Source organism: Oncorhynchus keta, chromosome 4 (genome assembly GCF_023373465.1).
Source record: "Oncorhynchus keta strain PuntledgeMale-10-30-2019 chromosome 4, Oket_V2, whole genome shotgun sequence".
Lineage (NCBI taxonomy): Eukaryota > Metazoa > Chordata > Actinopteri > Salmoniformes > Salmonidae > Oncorhynchus > Oncorhynchus keta.
In genome coordinates this window covers 79,760,084-79,778,391 of record NC_068424.1, presented here as the reverse complement: position 1 = coordinate 79,778,391, position 18,308 = coordinate 79,760,084, and the positions used below count along the sequence as shown (strand labels likewise).

General features: G+C 43.3%; 1 protein-coding gene and 1 long non-coding RNA gene across 12 annotated transcripts in view; one reads left to right on the top strand and one right to left on the bottom strand.

Annotated features, from left to right (window-relative positions):
* The first annotated feature begins 1,492 nt into the window (after positions 1–1,492).
* tnip1 (TNFAIP3 interacting protein 1) overlaps positions 1,493–18,308 on the top strand; it is a 50,246-nt gene continuing 33,430 nt past the window's right edge. For 2 of the 10 annotated variants that reach the window (XM_052517290.1, XM_052517288.1), the window contains exons 1-5: positions 6,829–6,933; positions 7,403–7,493; positions 8,453–8,651; positions 12,866–13,015; positions 15,191–15,285. In XM_052517290.1, coding sequence (XP_052373250.1) covers positions 7,455–7,493; positions 8,453–8,651; positions 12,866–13,015; positions 15,191–15,285 — 483 coding nt within the window. In that variant the 5' untranslated portion in view covers positions 6,829–6,933; positions 7,403–7,454. Of the gene's footprint in view, positions 1,617–6,774; positions 6,934–7,402; positions 7,494–8,452; positions 8,652–12,865; positions 13,016–15,190; positions 15,286–18,308 lie in introns of those variants that run through there. The other 8 variants (XM_052517309.1, XM_052517293.1, XM_052517299.1 and 5 more) reach the window with 7 other exon arrangements.
* On the bottom strand, positions 10,362–12,964 carry LOC127929342 (uncharacterized). Of its 2 annotated transcripts, none has more exons than XR_008134523.1 (3): positions 12,817–12,964; positions 11,680–12,249; positions 10,362–11,462 (listed from the first exon to the last, which is right to left on the bottom strand). It is a non-coding gene; the product is annotated as an uncharacterized LOC127929342 (long non-coding RNA). The 2 variants fall into 2 exon arrangements; XR_008134524.1 differs by having other exon boundaries at positions 11,680–12,000; positions 12,817–12,879.

Genomic DNA, 18,308 nt, shown 5'->3' with positions numbered 1-18,308 from the left:
AAGCCGTCTCAGAGTTAAAAGCGGAAAGAAGAAAAAAAGGGTTTTGAGAGAGGAGGAAATCCCCTACATCAGGCCAAGAGATCCATGGCAACATGTAGAGTGCAGTCTGCACCATGCACCAGCCCAACACTGTTCATTTAAACTGCACTGTGCACCAGCCCAACACTGTTCATTTAAACTGCACCATGCACCAGCCCAACACTGTTCATTTAAACTGCACCGTGCACCAGCCCAACACTGTTCATTTAAACTGCACCATGCACCAGCTCAACACTGTTCATTTAAACTGCACCGTGCACCAGCCCAACACTGTTCATTTAAACTGCACCATGCACCAGCTCAACACTGTTCATTTAAACTGCACCGTGCAGCAGCCCAACACTGTTCATTTAAACTGCACCGTGCAGCAGCCCAACACTGTTCATTTAAACTGCACCGTGCAGAAGCTCAACACTGTTCATTTAAACTGCACCGTACAGCAGGCCAACACTGCTCATTTAAACTGCACCATACAGCAGGCCAACACTGCTCATTTAAACTGCACCGTGCAGCAGGCCAACACTGCTCATTTAAACTGCACCGTGCAGCAGGCCAACACTGCTCATTTAAACTGCACCGTGCAGCAGCCCAACACTGTTCATTTAAACAAAGACAACAACCGCACAATTATCCCTATTTCATGTTAATTATTATACATTCATAGATTTTTTTTAACCTCTATTTAACTAGACAAGTTTAATGTAAATGAGATTAAACTTGGTTATTAGGCCTTATACTGTATGGACATTCATTTCTGTGTTATGTAAACTAAATGTGCAAAGAGACATTTCATGTAATTTCCAGCACACTTTAGTTTTGATTCATAAAGAGTACATTGCAACACTAGTATTCCTGTGTAGAATATAACTAACACATACAGCAACAGACTGGGAGTGTTTTGTGTCTGTTTCGCTGGTTGTGTCGTCCACTTTAGGCCAGACTACACTACTGCGCAGTTAGACGGAACCCAGGTGGGCCTGCTCTGTTCTCTTCTGTTTAGGCTGGTTGTGTCGTCCACTTTAGGCCAGACTACACTACTGCGCAGTTAGACGGAACCCAGGTGGGCCTGCTCTGTTCTCTTCTGTTTAGGCTGGTTGTGTCGTCCACTTTAGGCCAGACTACACTACTGCGCAGTTAGACGGAACCCAGGTCGTCCTGCTCTGTTCTCTTCTGTTTAGGCTGGTTGTGTCGTCCACTTTAGGCCAGACTACACTACTGCGCAGTTAGACGGAACCCAGGTGGTCCTGCTCTGTTCTCTTCTGTTTAGGCTGGTTGTGTCGTCCACTTTAGGCCAGACTACACTACTGCGCAGTTAGACGGAACCCAGGTGGGCCTGCTCTGTTCTCTTCTGTTTAGGCTGGTTGTGTCGTCCACTTTAGGCCAGACTACACTACTGCGCAGTTAGACGGAACCCAGGTCGTCCTGCTCTGTTCTCTTCTGTTTAGGCTATGAACTGCATCAGGCCCTTTTCTCTATGTGGGAATTCCCCATGTCTCTCTAAAAACATTGAAATAGCTTCCCCCTCTATTCACCAATTTCCTTCAAATGCGTCTCTCGGACACACGCTCAATGTGTGGGTGAGTTTATGTTTGTTTGCTTTTTTCCAAATTGTATATATAGATGTCATTTTTGTTTGATGTTATAAGAGAGTTTGTCTAGGTTATAAAGAGTCCTGTGTTGAAACTGTGACTTGGTCAAAACGCTGAATGAATAATCTAATGTGCGTACACGGGCGAATCAAGTTATTTAAAAATAAAATCCAATTTGATTTGTGAATTATTGTTAATATTAAATAGGTTAATTTAATCTCAAATCTAAAATTATAATTATTTCAGACAAATACATCAAAAATATAAATATGTTTTGATGTTTATTTTACTAGGAAAGTCAGTTAAGAACAAATTCCTCATTTTAATGACAGCCTAGGAACAATGGGTTAACTGCCTTGTTCAGGGGCAGAACGACAGATTTTTACCTTGTCAGCTCTGGGATTCCATCCAGCAACCTTCCGGTTACTGGCCCAACGCTCTAACCACGAGGCTACCTGCCGCCCTCAATGTAATATGGTATAAAAACATTTAATTCCCTTTATGTGATGTCATAGTTTCTCTTTGACTGATTAGATTTTTTAAAAATGGCTTACCTTAGTATGAGAGTAATTATAGGTCATATTTGTTGTTTATTAATAAAAAAAATACATCCGAAATTATAACATGACATTTCTGTAATCACCCCCCCCCCCCCAAAAAAACAAAAATAAACATGTTACTATTGGTGTGCATTAACAGTAAATCTGAGTTATGGAAAACAAACCCTATACTGAACAGTGCAAATATCAGCCAGCTTTTCCAGACTTCCATTCAGCACATATCCAACCAAGCTACAGTCCAGGTGTGGACTTTTCACAGTATTTTGTGCTTGAGGAGAAGCCAAAAGTGAGCCATGTATTGCAGCAAATTCTTTGACGTTCATTCCTACAAAGAAGAAAATACATTTTGATAACTTTTGATATTTAAAATATATTAATTTATTAAATGTTTTTGTGAAACTTGAATGACCAGAGTGCATAAGACCGAAATGAGAAACTGACCCAAATCGTCCTCAAACGACACAAATTAAGAAAAAAATGGTGATTTGCGTTAGATCTGGCGTGATTTTCATTGTTTTCTCATAACTGACGACCCACTTCTCACATGGCCACGGGCCACTAGATCAAGGGCCAGTATCCACCTGGACAGATGAATCTGAGTCCTGGACTAAAAAAAATATTTCAATGGAGATTGGAGATTTGCGTTAGATCTGGCTCCATCTATTCTACTCTACTCTATTCTATTCTACTCTACTGTGCTCTATTCTATTCTACTCTACTGTATTCTGTTATACTCTATTATATTATACTCTACTGTACTCTATTATACTCTATTATATTATACTCTACTGTATTATACTCTACTCTGTTCTATTATATTCTACTGTACTCTATTCTACTCTACTGTACTCTATTCTACTCTACTGTACTCTAGTCTACTCTACTGTACTCTATTCTACTCTACTGTACTCTAGTCTACTCTACTCTACTCTATTCTACTGTACTGTACTCTATTCTATTATTCTTTACTGTACTCTATTCTGCTCTACTCTATTCTACTCTACTGTACTCTACTGTACTCTATTCTACTCTATTTTACTTTACTGTACTCTATTCTGCTCTACTGTACTATATTCTACTCTATTTTACTGTACACTATTCTACTATATTCTGCTCTACCGTACTCTACTATTCTACTATATTCTGCTCTACCGTACTCTACTATTCTACTATATTCTGCTCTACCATACTCTACTATTCTACTATATTCTGCTCTACCGTACTCTACTATTCTACTATATTCTGCTCTACCGTACTCTACTATTCTACTATATTCTGCTCTACCGTACTCTACTATTCTACTATATTCTGCTCTACCGTACTCTACTATTCTACTATATTCTGCTCTACCGTACTCTACTATTCTACTATATTCTGCTCTACCATACTCTACTATTCTACTATATTCTGCTCTACCGTACTCTACTATTCTACTATATTCTGCTCTACCATACTCTACTATTCTACTATATTCTACTCTACTATTCTACTATATTCTGCTCTACCATACTCTACTATTCTACTATATTCTGCTCTACCATACTCTACTATTCTACTATATTCTACTCTACTATTCTACTATATTCTGCTCTACCATACTCTACTATTCTACTATATTCTGCTCTACCGTACTCTACTATTCTACTATATTCTGCTCTACCGTACTCTACTATATTCTGCTCTACTATTCTACTATATTCTGCTCTACTATTCTACTATATTCTGCTCTACCATACTCAGCGGGCTAACATTGTCTTTAGTCCCAACTGGGTTTGAATCTAGGTTGTCTGCGTGACACACGACTGGGTTTGATGGAAAGGGAAGAATGAAAAGATAGCAGTGTGCTAACCATTGTGATGGTTACCTGGCCTGACATGAGTGAACTGTTGTGTCGCCCCCAGGGAGTAGGCCTTAAGGTTGGTTATGGCCAGGGATGGCTATTTTAATTTTAGCCCGGCTAGGTTACTTTCTAAATGTAATCTGTTACAGTTTCTAGTTACCAGTCCAAAATTGCAATCAGTAATGTCAGTTTGGGATTACCCAAACTCAGTAATGTAATCTGATTACATTCAGATGACCTTCCCTTTAAGAGGTATTAATTAGAAGATAAAAGGATCTATAAAACACATTTGGTACGTTATCATAGTGGTCCCTGATTTGTAGTCAGATTCGCTCAGGTGGAACAAACTTAAACTTGCGTTTCTTTTCAATGCTGAATTGAATGTCATTTAGAAAACATCCTTTCAGAATGTAAAAGTAGTCCAAGAAGTAATCATCTAGTTTTTCAAAAGTAGCGATAATCTGACTACAATATGTTTACTGGTAATGTAACTGATTACAGTTACTGTTTAAAAAAAAATTATGATTACATTACTCCTCAACCCTGAATATGGTGTCCAATGGGTCCTACAGACCATAGAGAATGAGAGAGGCCTCTAGTGGCCAAAAGGCTGTGTTAGCATGGCCAGCGCAATTTAGGGCTTCCATCATTTTAATGTAGTCAACTAGTTGGACTTCCAACTTCATTGGCTGATCCCTGTTGGTGACTCTGTAGGACTCATGTCCAACCGGGTCATCAGGGGGGGATCAGCCAATCGTGAAGAAGAAAATGTATGTCTTCAAAATGGAGATAGCCTCAATGACGCTGCCCATGCGGTCACAGACGCCATAATGGCACAGATACAAAAATTTGTGCTCTATCTATCTCTATGGTGCAGACGCACTGTCTCACCTATTTTGGTCAATAGCCGTTCATGTTTAGGCATGATTTTATTTTCATTATTGGTTTTGGTTGCATCTAGGTGTTTGGAGGTCACCCATCATGAGATTCCAATCTTTATCAAGGTTGTTCCAAAGTTCATTGTGCATAGATAGAACATCATGGAAATAATAATTCAGCCTATTGTAGAGCTTTTAAAGAAGTAGTGAAGTATATGTGACTGTACTACAGCCTTTCCCTAGAGGTGTGCTGTAAAGGAGTAGTGAATGTGTGACTGTACGACAGCCTCTTTCTAGAGTTGAGGAGCTGTAAAGGAGTAGTGAATGTGTGACTGTACTACAGCCTCTTTCTAGAGGTGTGGAGCTGTAAAGGAGTAGTGAATGTGTGACTGTACTACAGCCTCTCCCTAGAGGTGTGGAGCTGTGAAGGAGTAGTGAATGTGTGACTGTACTACAGCCTCTGCCTAGACGTGTGGAGCTGTGAAGGAGTAGTGAATGTGTGACTGTACTACAGCCTCTGCCTAGACGTGTGGAGCTGTAAAGGAGTAGTGAATGTGTGACTGTACTACAGCCTCTGCCTAGACGTGTGGAGCTGTAAAGGAGTAGTGAATGTGTGACTGTACTACAGCCTCTTTCTAGAGGTGTGGAGCTGTAAAGGAGTAGTGAATGTGTGACTGTACTACAGCCTCTCCCTAGAGGTGTGGAGCTGTGAAGGAGTAGTGAATGTGTGACTGTACTACAGCCTCTGCCTAGACGTGTGGAGCTGTGAAGGAGTAGTGAATGTGTGACTGTACTACAGCCTCTGCCTAGACGTGTGGAGCTGTAAAGGAGTAGTGAATGTGTGACTGTACTACAGCCTCTTTCTAGAGGAGTGGAGCTGTAAAGGAGTAGTGAATGTGTGACTGTACTACAGCCTCTGCCTAGACGTGTGGAGCTGTAAAGGAGTAGTGAATGTGTGACTGTACTACAGCCTCTGCCTAGACGTGTGGAGCTGTGAAGGAGTAGTGAATGTGTGACTGTACTACAGCCTCTGCCTAGACGTGTGGAGCTGTAAAGGAGTAGTGAATGTGTGACTGTACTACAGCCTCTGCCTAGACGTGTGGAGCTGTAAAGGAGTAGTGAATGTGTGACTGTACTACAGCCTCTGCCTAGATGTGTGGAGCTGTAAAGGAGTAGTGAATGTGTGACTGTACTACAGCCTCTGCCTAGACGTGTGGAGGTGTAAAGGAGTAGTGAATGTGTGACTGTACTACAGCCTCTGCCTAGACGTGTGGAGCTGTAAAGGAGTAGTGAATGTGTGACTGTACTACAGCCTCTGCCTAGACGTGTGGAGCTGTAAAGGAGTAGTGAATGTGTGACTGTACTACAGCCTCTGCCTAGACGTGTGGAGCTAATAGCTAGAATCCATAGTTGCTACATCCTTTTTTTTTACTAATAAATTAATGATATATACCCATTGATTCTTGAAGAATACAATTGGTAAATGCCTCATGAGATTAGTTTAACTGTCTACCCCATCTGAACCAGAAATATAAACTTGTTTTACTCCAATGTTTGTAAACAATTTAAGAATAAACTAACACTTTATAGCCTCATAACAATAAGTTATATCATGGATGGTCAGTCCTCCTTGCATCTACAGCTCTGTCTATGAATTGGAGAATGGTGACATGACTCCAGGTCCATATCAGAGGCGTGATAACAACGTGTGTTGTCTGCTTTGTTATTGTTTCAGCTAACCGTTGTAGCTTTGAAGCCCTGGTGGTAGAAGGTAAACCGGTCAAAGCCTTACTCTGACTGTAGTCGTGCAGTCCCAATCCCTACATTACCAAGGTTTGGAGCAAAACCCTGCACTGTCTCTTTAAAGATTACACCAGTCTGTGTCAAGCGTCTGCATTGGTCGGCCCGGTTGTCAACCACAGCTGTTTACATCAGACGAGAGCGAGGTGGACTTTCCCAGGTTACAGCAGAGACCACTTCCGCAATTGGTTGTCTGGGCAAATCGAAGGAGCCACTGAAGCAGAAAGGTAGCTAACACAAGCCAACGATCTCTTTGTTCTTTGGTTACCATGAAATTAATTTAAAGCTGGCTAGCTACGTTATCAGGAAACACACTGGTTTTGACGCGTAGCAAATGGCTAGTTAACGTTAGTTAGTTATCTGTAAGATATTATCTGTCATGTTAGCTAGTATTTGCATGACAATCAGCTAACGGGTTAGCCAGGTTATCTTGTAGAAATACTTTGACAGATAGCTAGCTAACGGATAATATGAATTAGCCATCGTTCAAGTAAGCATAATGTTAGCTTGCTAAACAGTCTGATGTCCTACTTGTTAGCTGACGGTTTTCCAACATCCTAGCATATAGCAACCGATGACTAACGTTAGCTAGCTTCGTGGCTAGTCATTAACATTAACTAGACTAGTGTAACAGTCGGATGTCGCTACTAACTACTGAACCGCGACAGATGTTGTTCTCGTTTGTCATCTAATCAGGGACCTTTATCTTTTCTGGACTGGACACTTTAGCCGTCTCTTCTAATCAATAATGAACGAAGAAAGAAAGAGAGGCCGAAAAGACGCCAGAGTGAGTTGGGTGATGATGATGATGATGATGTGGTGTTGTAACGTGAGGTTGATGTCATCACATCTCATGACAACATCCATGATGACGTTTTCTAAAAGAATGTCTTGTCTTTCATTTCATTATTATATTTCGCAACGGATGTCAACTGCACTAGCAAGGGTCTTTCAAATCATCTGGTTGATGTACAATGTCTTTGTTTCTCATCTGTCTGGCTGGAAGTTCAGTTTAAATATTGCAATGGTCGTTTTTCTGCGGGCCATTCTCCAGTGTGGCATTGTTACATCCTTGTTATCACTCAATGACTTGGACACATCGGTGTGTGTAAGTTACACATTCAAATGATTGTGTCTCAATAGCTTTTGCAGAAATCCCCTTTTGATGGTGGCGTTAAAGACTCTTTACTTTACTCTTTACCAGTAAATGGTTTAGGGTGGGGAACCAACACAATGCTTGTTATATAACCAAATGTCTTCCCCTGTATAAGGTTAGTACTTCTCCTCCTGTATTAGGTAGTATGAGGTTAGTACTTCTCCTCCTGTATTAGGTAGTATAAGGTTAGTACTTCTCCTTAGGCAGTATGAAGTTAGTACTTTTCCTCATGTATGTGGTATGCATTTTGTTATGGCAGGTTAAACATCTCAATGTCTATTAGTTTCCCCCTTAGCCTTGTGTGATATAGCTATTGACTTAGCCTGGTACCAGATCAGTTAGTTAACTCCTTGTCACTCATTGCCATGCCAAGGAGTTGATGTGATGGTAAAAACAGATCTGGGATCTGGCTACTGAAGTATAGGTTCTCCCATGACAAACGGTAAACATGACATTAGCCTATTTCCCCATACTGTCACAGAAGTTACTGAGCACAGTCAAAACACATTCCCTAACTGAAACCTCCCACACAGCTCTGCCTCTCTTTTTCTATTGGTTCTATTCATGTTTCTGTTCTGTTGTTCCTCCAGTTCCCAGCACCATGCCTGGTAAGTGAATCAGTGGCGATGGAAGGGAAAGGGCCCTATCGTATCTACGACCCAGGCGGGGGTGAGGCTAAGCCCAGAGAGGCCAGGGAGGAGGGCAGCAGCGGTGGAGGGGGAAGCTACAGACTACTACTGGAAGAGAACAGCGTGCTCAGAGAGAGGATGAAGGGACTCAAGAGCTTAGGTCCGTACCTGCTTTTGTGATATAATACTACCTCTGTGGTCTAGATCACCAGCTCTTTATTATGATCCTAATCTGATATATACTACCTCTCTGGTCTAGATCACCAGCTCTTTATTATGATCCTAATCTGATATATACTACCTCTCTGGTCTAGATCACCAGCTCTTTATTATGATCCTAATCTGATATATACTACCTCTCTGGTCTAGATCACCAGCTCTCTATTATGATCCTAATCTGATATATACTACCAGCTCTCTATTATGATCCTAATCTGATATATACTACCAGCTCTCTATTATGATCCTAATCTAATATATACAACCAGCTCTCTATTATGATCCTAATCTGATATATACTACCAGCTCTCTATTATGATCCTAATCTGATATATACTACCTCTCTGGTCTAGATCACCAGCTCTCTATTATGATCCTAATCTGATATATACTACCAGCTCTCTATTATGATCCTAATCTGATATATACTACCAGCTCTCTATTATGATCCTAATCTGATATATACTACCAGCTCTCTATTATGATCCTAATCTGATATATACTACCAGCTCTCTATTATGATCCTAATCTGATATATACTACCAGCTCTCTATTATGATCCTAATCTGATATATACTACCTCTCTGGTCTAGATCACCAGCTCTCTAATATGATCCTAATATGATATATACTACCAGCTCTCTATTATGATCCTAATCTGATATATACTACCTCTCTGGTCTAGATCACCAGCTCTTTATTATGATCCTAATCTGATATATACTACCAGCTCTCTATTATGATCCTAATCTGATATATACTACCAGCTCTCTATTATGATCCTAATCTGATATATACTACCAGCTCTCTATTATGATCCTAATCTGATATATACAACCAGCTCTCTATTATGATCCTAATCTGATATATACTATCTCTCTGGTCTAGATCACCAGCTCTTTATTATGATCCTAATCTGATATATACTACCTCTCTGGTCTAGATCACCAGCTCTCTATTATGATCCTAATCTGATATATACTACCAGCTCTCTATTATGATCCTAATCTGATATATACTACCAGCTCTCTATTATGATCCTAATCTGATATATACTACCAGCTCTCTATTATGATCCTAATCTGATATATACTACCAGCTCTCTATTATGATCCTAATCTGATATATACTACCAGCTCTCTATTATGATCCTAATCTGATATATACTACCAGCTCTCTATTATGATCCTAATCTGATATATATACTACCAGCTCTCTATTATGATCCTAATCTGATATATACTACCAGCTCTCTATTATGATCCTAATCTGATATATACTACCAGCTCTCTATTATGATCCTAATCTGATATATACTACCAGCTCTCTATTATGATCCTAATCTGATATATACTACCAGCTCTCTATTATGATCCTAATCTGATATATACTACCAGCTCTCTATTATGATCCTAATCTGATATATACTACCAGCTCTCTATTATGATCCTAATCTGATATATACTACCTCTCTGGTCTAGATCACCAGCTCTCTATTATTATCCTAATCTCTTGTGGACAGAATGTAATCAGGCATTTGACCACTTTACGTAAGATTTTAGTTCGGGGGGTTTCAAATGATTATATTCCATGTAAGGCTACAGCTCTTTAAACAACAACACCCCCCTCCATATATCTGTGTTAGTGTAGGTACTTGTGACGTTGTACCAATGCCACTGTAGACCTGAGACCCTACACAACCACAACCCTCGTCACACTCATCTGTCTAGATTAGTGTTGTGACCTATACATTACAGCTACATATTCCATTCTCATAGCCTTGTAGGAACAATGTGGTTAGACCTGATTCCATTCTTTGGCTGTGTGCTGTAATGTTTGCAGGGAGTTTCTCTGTAGTGACTAGTGAGTGTTGGCGTAGTCCATTCTTTGGTTATGTGCTGTTTCTCTGTAATGAGTAATGTTCTCAGGGTCGGCATGATTTAGTTGTTAGTCATCAGAAACACTAGCTACTGTCTATCCATCACGTATTATAGCTCCTGTAGACTGTGAATAACATATTCATCTATATGCCACAACCCAAAATGAACAAGTGACTAGGCCTACTTCAAATCAAGCTGTTTCTAGCTGTCTCTGGTGTGTAGGAGACCTGTTGTTACTGCTGTGAATAGGGTTGTTACTAATGGTTTGGTGTGTAGGAGACCTGTTGTTACTGCTGTGAATACGGTTGTTACTAATGGTTTGGTGTGTAGGAGACCTGTTGTTACTGCTGTGAATAGGGTTGTTACTAATGGTTTGGTGTGTAGGAGACCTGTTGTTACTGCTGTGAATACGGTTGTTACTAATGGTTTGGTGTGTAGGAGACCTGTTGTTACTGCTGTGAATATGGTTGTTACTAATGGTTTGGTGTGTAGGAGCAGTTTGTTACTGCTGTGAATAGGGTTGTTACTAATGGTTTGGTGTGTAGGAGACCTGTTGTTACTGCTGTGAATATGGTTGTTACTAATGGTTTGGTGTGTAGGAGCAGTTTGTTACTGCTGTGAATACGGTTGTTACTAATGGTTTGGTGTGTAGGAGACCTGTTGTTACTGCTGTGAATAGGGTTGTTACTAATGGTTTGGTGTGTAGGAGACCTGTTGTTACTGCTGTGAATACGGTTGTTACTAATGGTTTGGTGTGTAGGAGACCTGTTGTTACTGCTGTGAATAGGGTTGTTACTAATGGTTTGGTGTGTAGGAGCAGTTTGTTACTGCTGTGAATACGGTTGTTACTAATGGTTTGGTGTGTAGGAGACCTGTTGTTACTGCTTTGAATACGGTTGTTACTAATGGTTTGGTGTGTGTAGGAGACCTGTTGTTACTGCTGTGAATACGGTTGTTACTAATGGTTTAGTGTGTAGGAGACCTGTTGTTATTGCTGTGAATAGGGTTGTTACTAATGGTTTGGTGTGTAGGAGCAGTTTGCTACTGCTGTGAATAGGGTTGTTACTAATGGTTTGGTGTGTAGGAGACCTGTTGTTACTGCTGTGAATACGGTTGTTACTAATGGTTTGGTGTGTAGGAGACCTGTTGTTACTGCTGTGAATAGGGTTGTTACTAATGGTTTGGTGTGTAGGAGACCTGTTGTTACTGCTGTGAATAGGGTTGTTACTAATGGTTTGGTGTGTAGGAGACCTGTTGTTACTGCTGTGAATAGGGTTGTTACTAATGGTTTGGTGTGTAGGAGACCTGTTACTGCTGTGAATACGGTTGTTACTAATGGTTTGGTGTGTAGGAGACCTGTTGTTACTGCTGTGAATAGGGTTGTTACTAATGGTTTGGTGTGTAGGAGACCTGTTGTTACTGCTGTGAATATGGTTGTTACTAATGGTTTGGTGTGTAGGAGACCTGTTGTTACTAATGGTTTGGTGTGTAGGAGACCTGTTGTTACTGCTGTGAATAGGGTTGTTACTAATGGTTTGGTGTGTAGGAGACCTGTTGTTACTGCTGTGAATAGGGTTGTTACTAATGGTTTGGTGTGTAGGAGACCTGTTGTTACTGCTGTGAATATGGTTGTTACTAATGGTTTGGTGTGTAGGAGACCTGTTACTGCTGTGAATATGGTTGTTACTAATGGTTTGGTGTGTAGGAGACCTGTTGTTACTAATGGTTTGGTGTGTAGGAGACCTGTTGTTACTGCTGTGAATAGGGTTGTTACTAATGGTTTGGTGTGTAGGAGACCTGTTACTGCTGTGAATACGGTTGTTACTAATGGTTTGGTGTGTAGGAGACCTGTTGTTACTGCTGTGAATAGGGTTGTTACTAATGGTTTGGTGTGTAGGAGACCTGTTGTTACTGCTGTGAATAGGGTTGTTACTAATGGTTTGGTGTGTAGGAGACCTGTTGTTACTGCTGTGAATACGGTTGTTACTAATGGTTTGGTGTGTAGGAGACCTGTTGTTACTGCTGTGAGTACTGTTGTTACTAATGGTTTGGTGTGTAGGAGACCTGTTGTTACTGCTGTGAATAGGGTTGTTACTTATGGTTTGGTGTGTAGGAGACCTGTTGTTACTGCTGTGAATAGGGTTGTTACTTATGGTTTGGTGTGTAGGAGACCTGTTGTTACTGCTGTGAATAGGGTTGTTACTTATGGTTTGGTGTGTAGGAGACCTGTTGTTACTGCTGTGAATAGGGTTGTTACTAATGGTTTGGTGTGTAGGAGACCTGTTGGAGGAGTCTCAGTGGGAGGCTTCAAAGTTGCGTCAGCGTGTAGAGGAGCTGGTCAGAGACAACGAGGCCCTGAAGTCTTCGACCTCCAGCTTCGCTACCAGTCTGTGTATGGGAGGACCTGTTCAGACTGAGACACAAGGTATGCTATCAGAGATGGGTTTCTTACATGATTATTCATTATTTACAGCCGTACGTTATCATCAATGGCCCAGTGCAGTGAGAAACGTGATTGTCCTGTGTTTTCTATATATTTACACTATGAGTTGGAATAATTTTGTGAATATGAAAATGCCATTTTAGTCTGCCAGCTGTTTGACAGGGCCAGCTGTTTGACAGGGCCAGCTGTTTGACAGGGCCACCTGAAATTACAACCTGTTTTAGTTGGATGGAGTTTTGGCCTTCCATGGTGACATCACTATGCAGTCCATTTGTTATTAGACCAATAAGAATCTCTCTGCCAACAATACATTTTCAGTTTCTCCCTCCCCACTCAGACCACTCCCAAACAGTCCTAGCAAAATTCTTTCTTGAGAAATTGCTCTTTGCTAAGGAACAATTTTTGTTTCTTATTGACCAAATAATTTAATATTGAGGTAAAAATGTCTGCATTGGACCTGTAACAGCAAGCTTTTCCTGAGGTTTCTATAGGCGGTTGCTAACACTATATAATGACCATATAACGGCAGGTAGCCTAGTGGTTAGCGAGTTGAGCCAGTAACCGAAAGGTTGCTAGATCGCATCCCTTAGCTAACATGTAAAAAATCTGTCGTTCTGCCCCTGAACAAGGCAGTGAACTATATAACGACCCTGGAACAGTGGTGTGACTCTATAACGACCCTGTAACAGTGGTGTGACTATATAACGACCCTGGAACAGTGGTGTGACTATATAACGACCCTGGAACAGTGGTGTGACTATATAACGACCCTGTAACAGTGGTGTGACTATATAACGACCCTGGAACAGTGGTGTGACTATATAACGACCCTGTAACAGTGGTGTGACTCTATAACGACCCTGTAACAGTGGTGTGACTATATAACGACCCTGGAACAGTGGTGTGACTCTATAACGACCCTGTAACAGTGGTGTGACTATATAACGACCCTGTAACAGTGGTGTGACTCTATAACGACCCTGGAACAGTGGTGTGACTATATAACGACCCTGTAACAGTGGTGTGACTCTATAACGACCCTGTAACAGTGGTGTGACTATATAACGACCCTGGAACAGTGGTGTGACTATATAACGACCCTGGAACAGTGGTGTGACTCTATAACGACCCTGTAACAGTGGTGTGACTCTATAACGACCCTGTAACAGTGGTGTGACTATATAACGACCCTGGAACAGTGGTGTGACTATATAACGACCCTGGAACAGTGGTGTGACTATATAACGACCCTGTAACAGTGGTGTGACTATATAACGACCCTGTAACAGTGGTGTGACTATATAACGACCCTGTAACAGTGGTGTGACTATATAACGACCCTGGAACAGTGGTGTGACTATATAACGACCCTGTAACAGTGGTGTGACTATATAACGACCCTGGAACAGTGGTGTGACTATATAACGACCCTGGAACAGTGGTGTGACTATATAACGACCCTGTAACAGTGGTGTGACTATATAACGACCCTGGAACAGTGGTGTGACTATATAACGACCCTGTAACAGTGGTGTGACTATATAACGATCCTGGAACAGTGGTGTGACTATATAACGACCCTGTAACAGTGGTGTGACTATATAACGACCCTGGAACAGTGGTGTGACTATATAACGACCCTGTAACAGTGGTGTGACTATATAACGACCCTGTAACAGTGGTGTGACTCTATAACGACCCTGGAACAGTGGTGTGACTCTATAACGACCCTGTAACAGTGGTGTGACTCTATAACGACCCTGTAACAGTGGTGTGACTATATAACGATCCTGGAACAGTGGTGTGACTATATAACGACCCTGGAACAGTGGTGTGACCTATATAACGACCATGTAACAGTGGTGTGACTATATAACGACCCTGTAACAGTGGTGTGACTATATAACGACCCTGGAACAGTGGTGTGACCATATAACGACCCTGTAACAGTGGTGTGACTATATAACTGTGGTGTGACTATGTAATGACCATGTAACTGTGGTGTGACTATGTAATGACCATGTAACTGTGGTGTGACTATGTAATGACCATGTAACTGTGGTGTGACTATATAACGACCATATAACTGTGGTGTGACTATATAACAGTGCTGCGACTATATAACAACCCTATAACGGTGACTCCTGACTGTTTCAGGTCAGGGGAAGCTTCACCGCCAGCCCAGTATCGACCAGAGAGAGAGTCAGCCGTGTCTCTCAACGGGGAAGGCCCTAAATCATGAGCAGCCCAGCGTAAGTGAACAGATATTACTTTATAGCTTTAGAGTACTTCATATTTTCTAGATGTTATTGATCAGGTCTGAGCAGTCCAGCACATTAAGTACAGCCTTATTAGCCTACATCTGAAACGTAACATTTACATGTCAAGGTGGTGCTTTTAGGTCTGTCCCAACTGGTTTCTGGCTTCCAGTAAAGGCTAACTGAAAGTAGCAATAGTCTCTGGTTCTCTCTTTGTGTCCTGTTGTCTTACACTGCCAGGGTTAGTTAGACTGCCAGGGTTAGTTAGACTGCCAGGGTTAGTTAGACTGCCAGGGTTAGTTAGACTGCCAGGGTCAGTTAGACTGTCGGGGTCAGTTAGACTGTCGGGGTAGGGTCAGTTAGACTGTCGGGGTAGGGTCAGTTAGACTGCCGGGGTAGGGTCAGTTAGACTGCCAGGGTCAGTTAGACTGTCGGGGTAGAGTCAGTTAGACTGCCGGGGTAGGGTCAGTTAGACTGCCGGGGTAGGGTCAGTTAGACTGCCGGGGTAGGGTCAGTTAGACTGCCGGGGTAGGGTCAGTTAGACTGCCGGGGTAGGGTCAGTTAGACTGCCGGGGTAGGGTCAGTTAGACTGCCGGGGTAGGGTCAGTTAGACTGCCGGGGTAGGGTCAGTCAGACTGCCGGGGTAGGGTCAGTCAGACTGCCGGGGTAGGGTCAGTCAGACTGCCGGGGTAGGGTCAGTCAGACTGCCGGGGTAGGGTCAGTCAGACTGCCGGGGTAGGGTCAGTCAGACTGCCGGGGTAGGGTCAGTCAGACTGCCGGGGTAGGGTCAGTCAGACTGCCGGGGTAGGGTCAGTCAGACTGCCGGGGTAGGGTCAGTCAGACTGCCGGGGTAGGGTCAGTCAGACTGCCGGGGTAGGGTCAGTCAGACTGCCGGGGTAGGGTCAGTCAGACTGCCGGGGTAGGGTCAGTCAGACTGCCGGGGTAGGGTCAGTCAGACTGCCGGGGTAGGGTCAGTCAGACTGCCGGGGTAGGGTCAGTCAGACTGCCGGGGTAGGGTCAGTCAGACTGCCGGGGTAGGGTCAGTCAGACTGCCGGGGTAGGGTCAGTCAGACTGCCGGGGAAGGGTCAGTCAGACTGCCGGGGAAGGGTCAGTTAGACTGCCGGGGAAGGGTCAGTTAGACTGCCGGGGGAAGGGTCAGTTAGACTGCCGGGGAAGGGTCAGTTAGACTGCCAGGGTCAGTTTGACTGTCGGGGTAGGGTCAGTTAGACTGCCGGGGTAGGGTCAGTTAGACTGCCGGGGTAGGGTCAGTTAGACTGCCGGGGTAGGGTCAGTTAGACTGCCGGGGTAGGGTCAGTTAGACTGCCGGGGTAGGGTCAGTCAGACTGCCGGGGTAGGGTCAGTCAGACTGCCGGGGTAGGGTCAGTCAGACTGCCGGGGTAGGGTCAGTCAGACTGCCGGGGTAGGGTCAGTCAGACTGCCGGGGTAGGGTCAGTTAGACTGCCGGGGTAGGGTCAGTTAGACTGCCGGGGTAGGGTCAGTTAGACTGCCGGGGTAGGGTCAGTCAGACTGCCGGGGTAGGGTCAGTCAGACTGCCGGGGTAGGGTCAGTCAGACTGCCGGGGTAGGGTCAGTCAGACTGCCGGGGTAGGGTCAGTTAGACTGCCGGGGTTAGTCAGACTGCCAGGGTTAGGGTTAGTTACACTGCCAGGGTTAGTTACACTGGTCATTCTTCAGCACCGTTGTACAACGGCTGTGCAGGTGCTTTATGTTCAGAGAGGGAGGGAGGGAGGGAGCTCCCTTCTCACTTTGTTCATGGTGCCAGACGGACTTGTTTTCTTTGCAAGCAACTTTTTTGCCGAATGACAGTGAAGTTAAGAAGTTGTCCATGGTGCCAACCTAAGATACCAACAAGCCTCCTCACCACATTCTCTGACACTCCCTCACCTGCGGCCTAATATGGATATTTTCCTAGATATTGAAAGCTGTTCAGCATGTACAATTACACACACACTCTCACTTTGTAGCCTGCTCCCAGTAGTCCAGAGTTGACTGATAAGACGGCTGGGATTCAGTGGACTGATATAGGGTACATACCATTTTAGAGATTTAACAATGGCTCACAGTGTTCGAAATTCACAATTAATGAATATATTATTAGGCATGGTTTGTTGACCCCTCGCTCATCAACTCACCCATTTCCCTCAGGATACTACATTAGTTTAATCTGTTATGTGTAAAATTAGTTTAGGTTCAGTTTCAAGGCAATTATCAGGGTGATTATCATCTGGGCACTGCACTTTCAACTGCTGGGAGAAGTAGCCCTGTTTACTGCTTGGAGAAGTAGCCCTGTTTACTGCTTGGAGAAGTAGCCCTGTTTACTGCTGGGAGAAGTAGCCCTGTTTACTGCTGGGAGAAGTAGCCCTGTTTACTGCTGGGAGAAGTAGCCCTGTTTACTGCTGGGAGAAGTAGCCCTGTTTACTGCTGGGAGAAGTAGCCCTGTCTACTGCTGGGAGAAGTAGCCCTGTTTACTGCTGGGAGAAGTAGCCCTGTTTACTGCTGGGAGAAGTAGCCCTGTTTACTGCTGGGAGAAGTAGCCCTGTTTACTGCTGGGAGAAGTAGCCCTGTTTACTGCTGGGAGAAGTAGCCCTGTTTACTGCTGGGAGAAGTAGCCCTGTTTACTGCTGGGAGAAGTAGCCCTGTTTACTGCTGGGAGAAGTAGCCCTGTTTACTGCTGGGAGAAGTAGCCCTGTTTACTGCTGGGAGAAGTAGCCCTGTTTACTGGGAGAAGTAGCCCTGTTTACTGCTGGGAGAAGTAGCCCTGTTTACTGCTGGGAGAAGTAGCCCTGTTTACTGCTGGGAGAAGTAGCCCTGTTTACTGCTGGGAGAAGTAGCCCTGTTTACTGCTGGGAGAAGTAGCCCTGTTTACTGCTGGGAGAAGTAGCCCTGTTTACTGCTGGGAGAAGTAGCCCTGTTTACTGCTGGGAGAAGTAGCCCTGTTTACTGCTGGGAGTAGCCCTGTTTACTGCTGGGAGAAGTAGCCCTGTTTACTGCTGGGA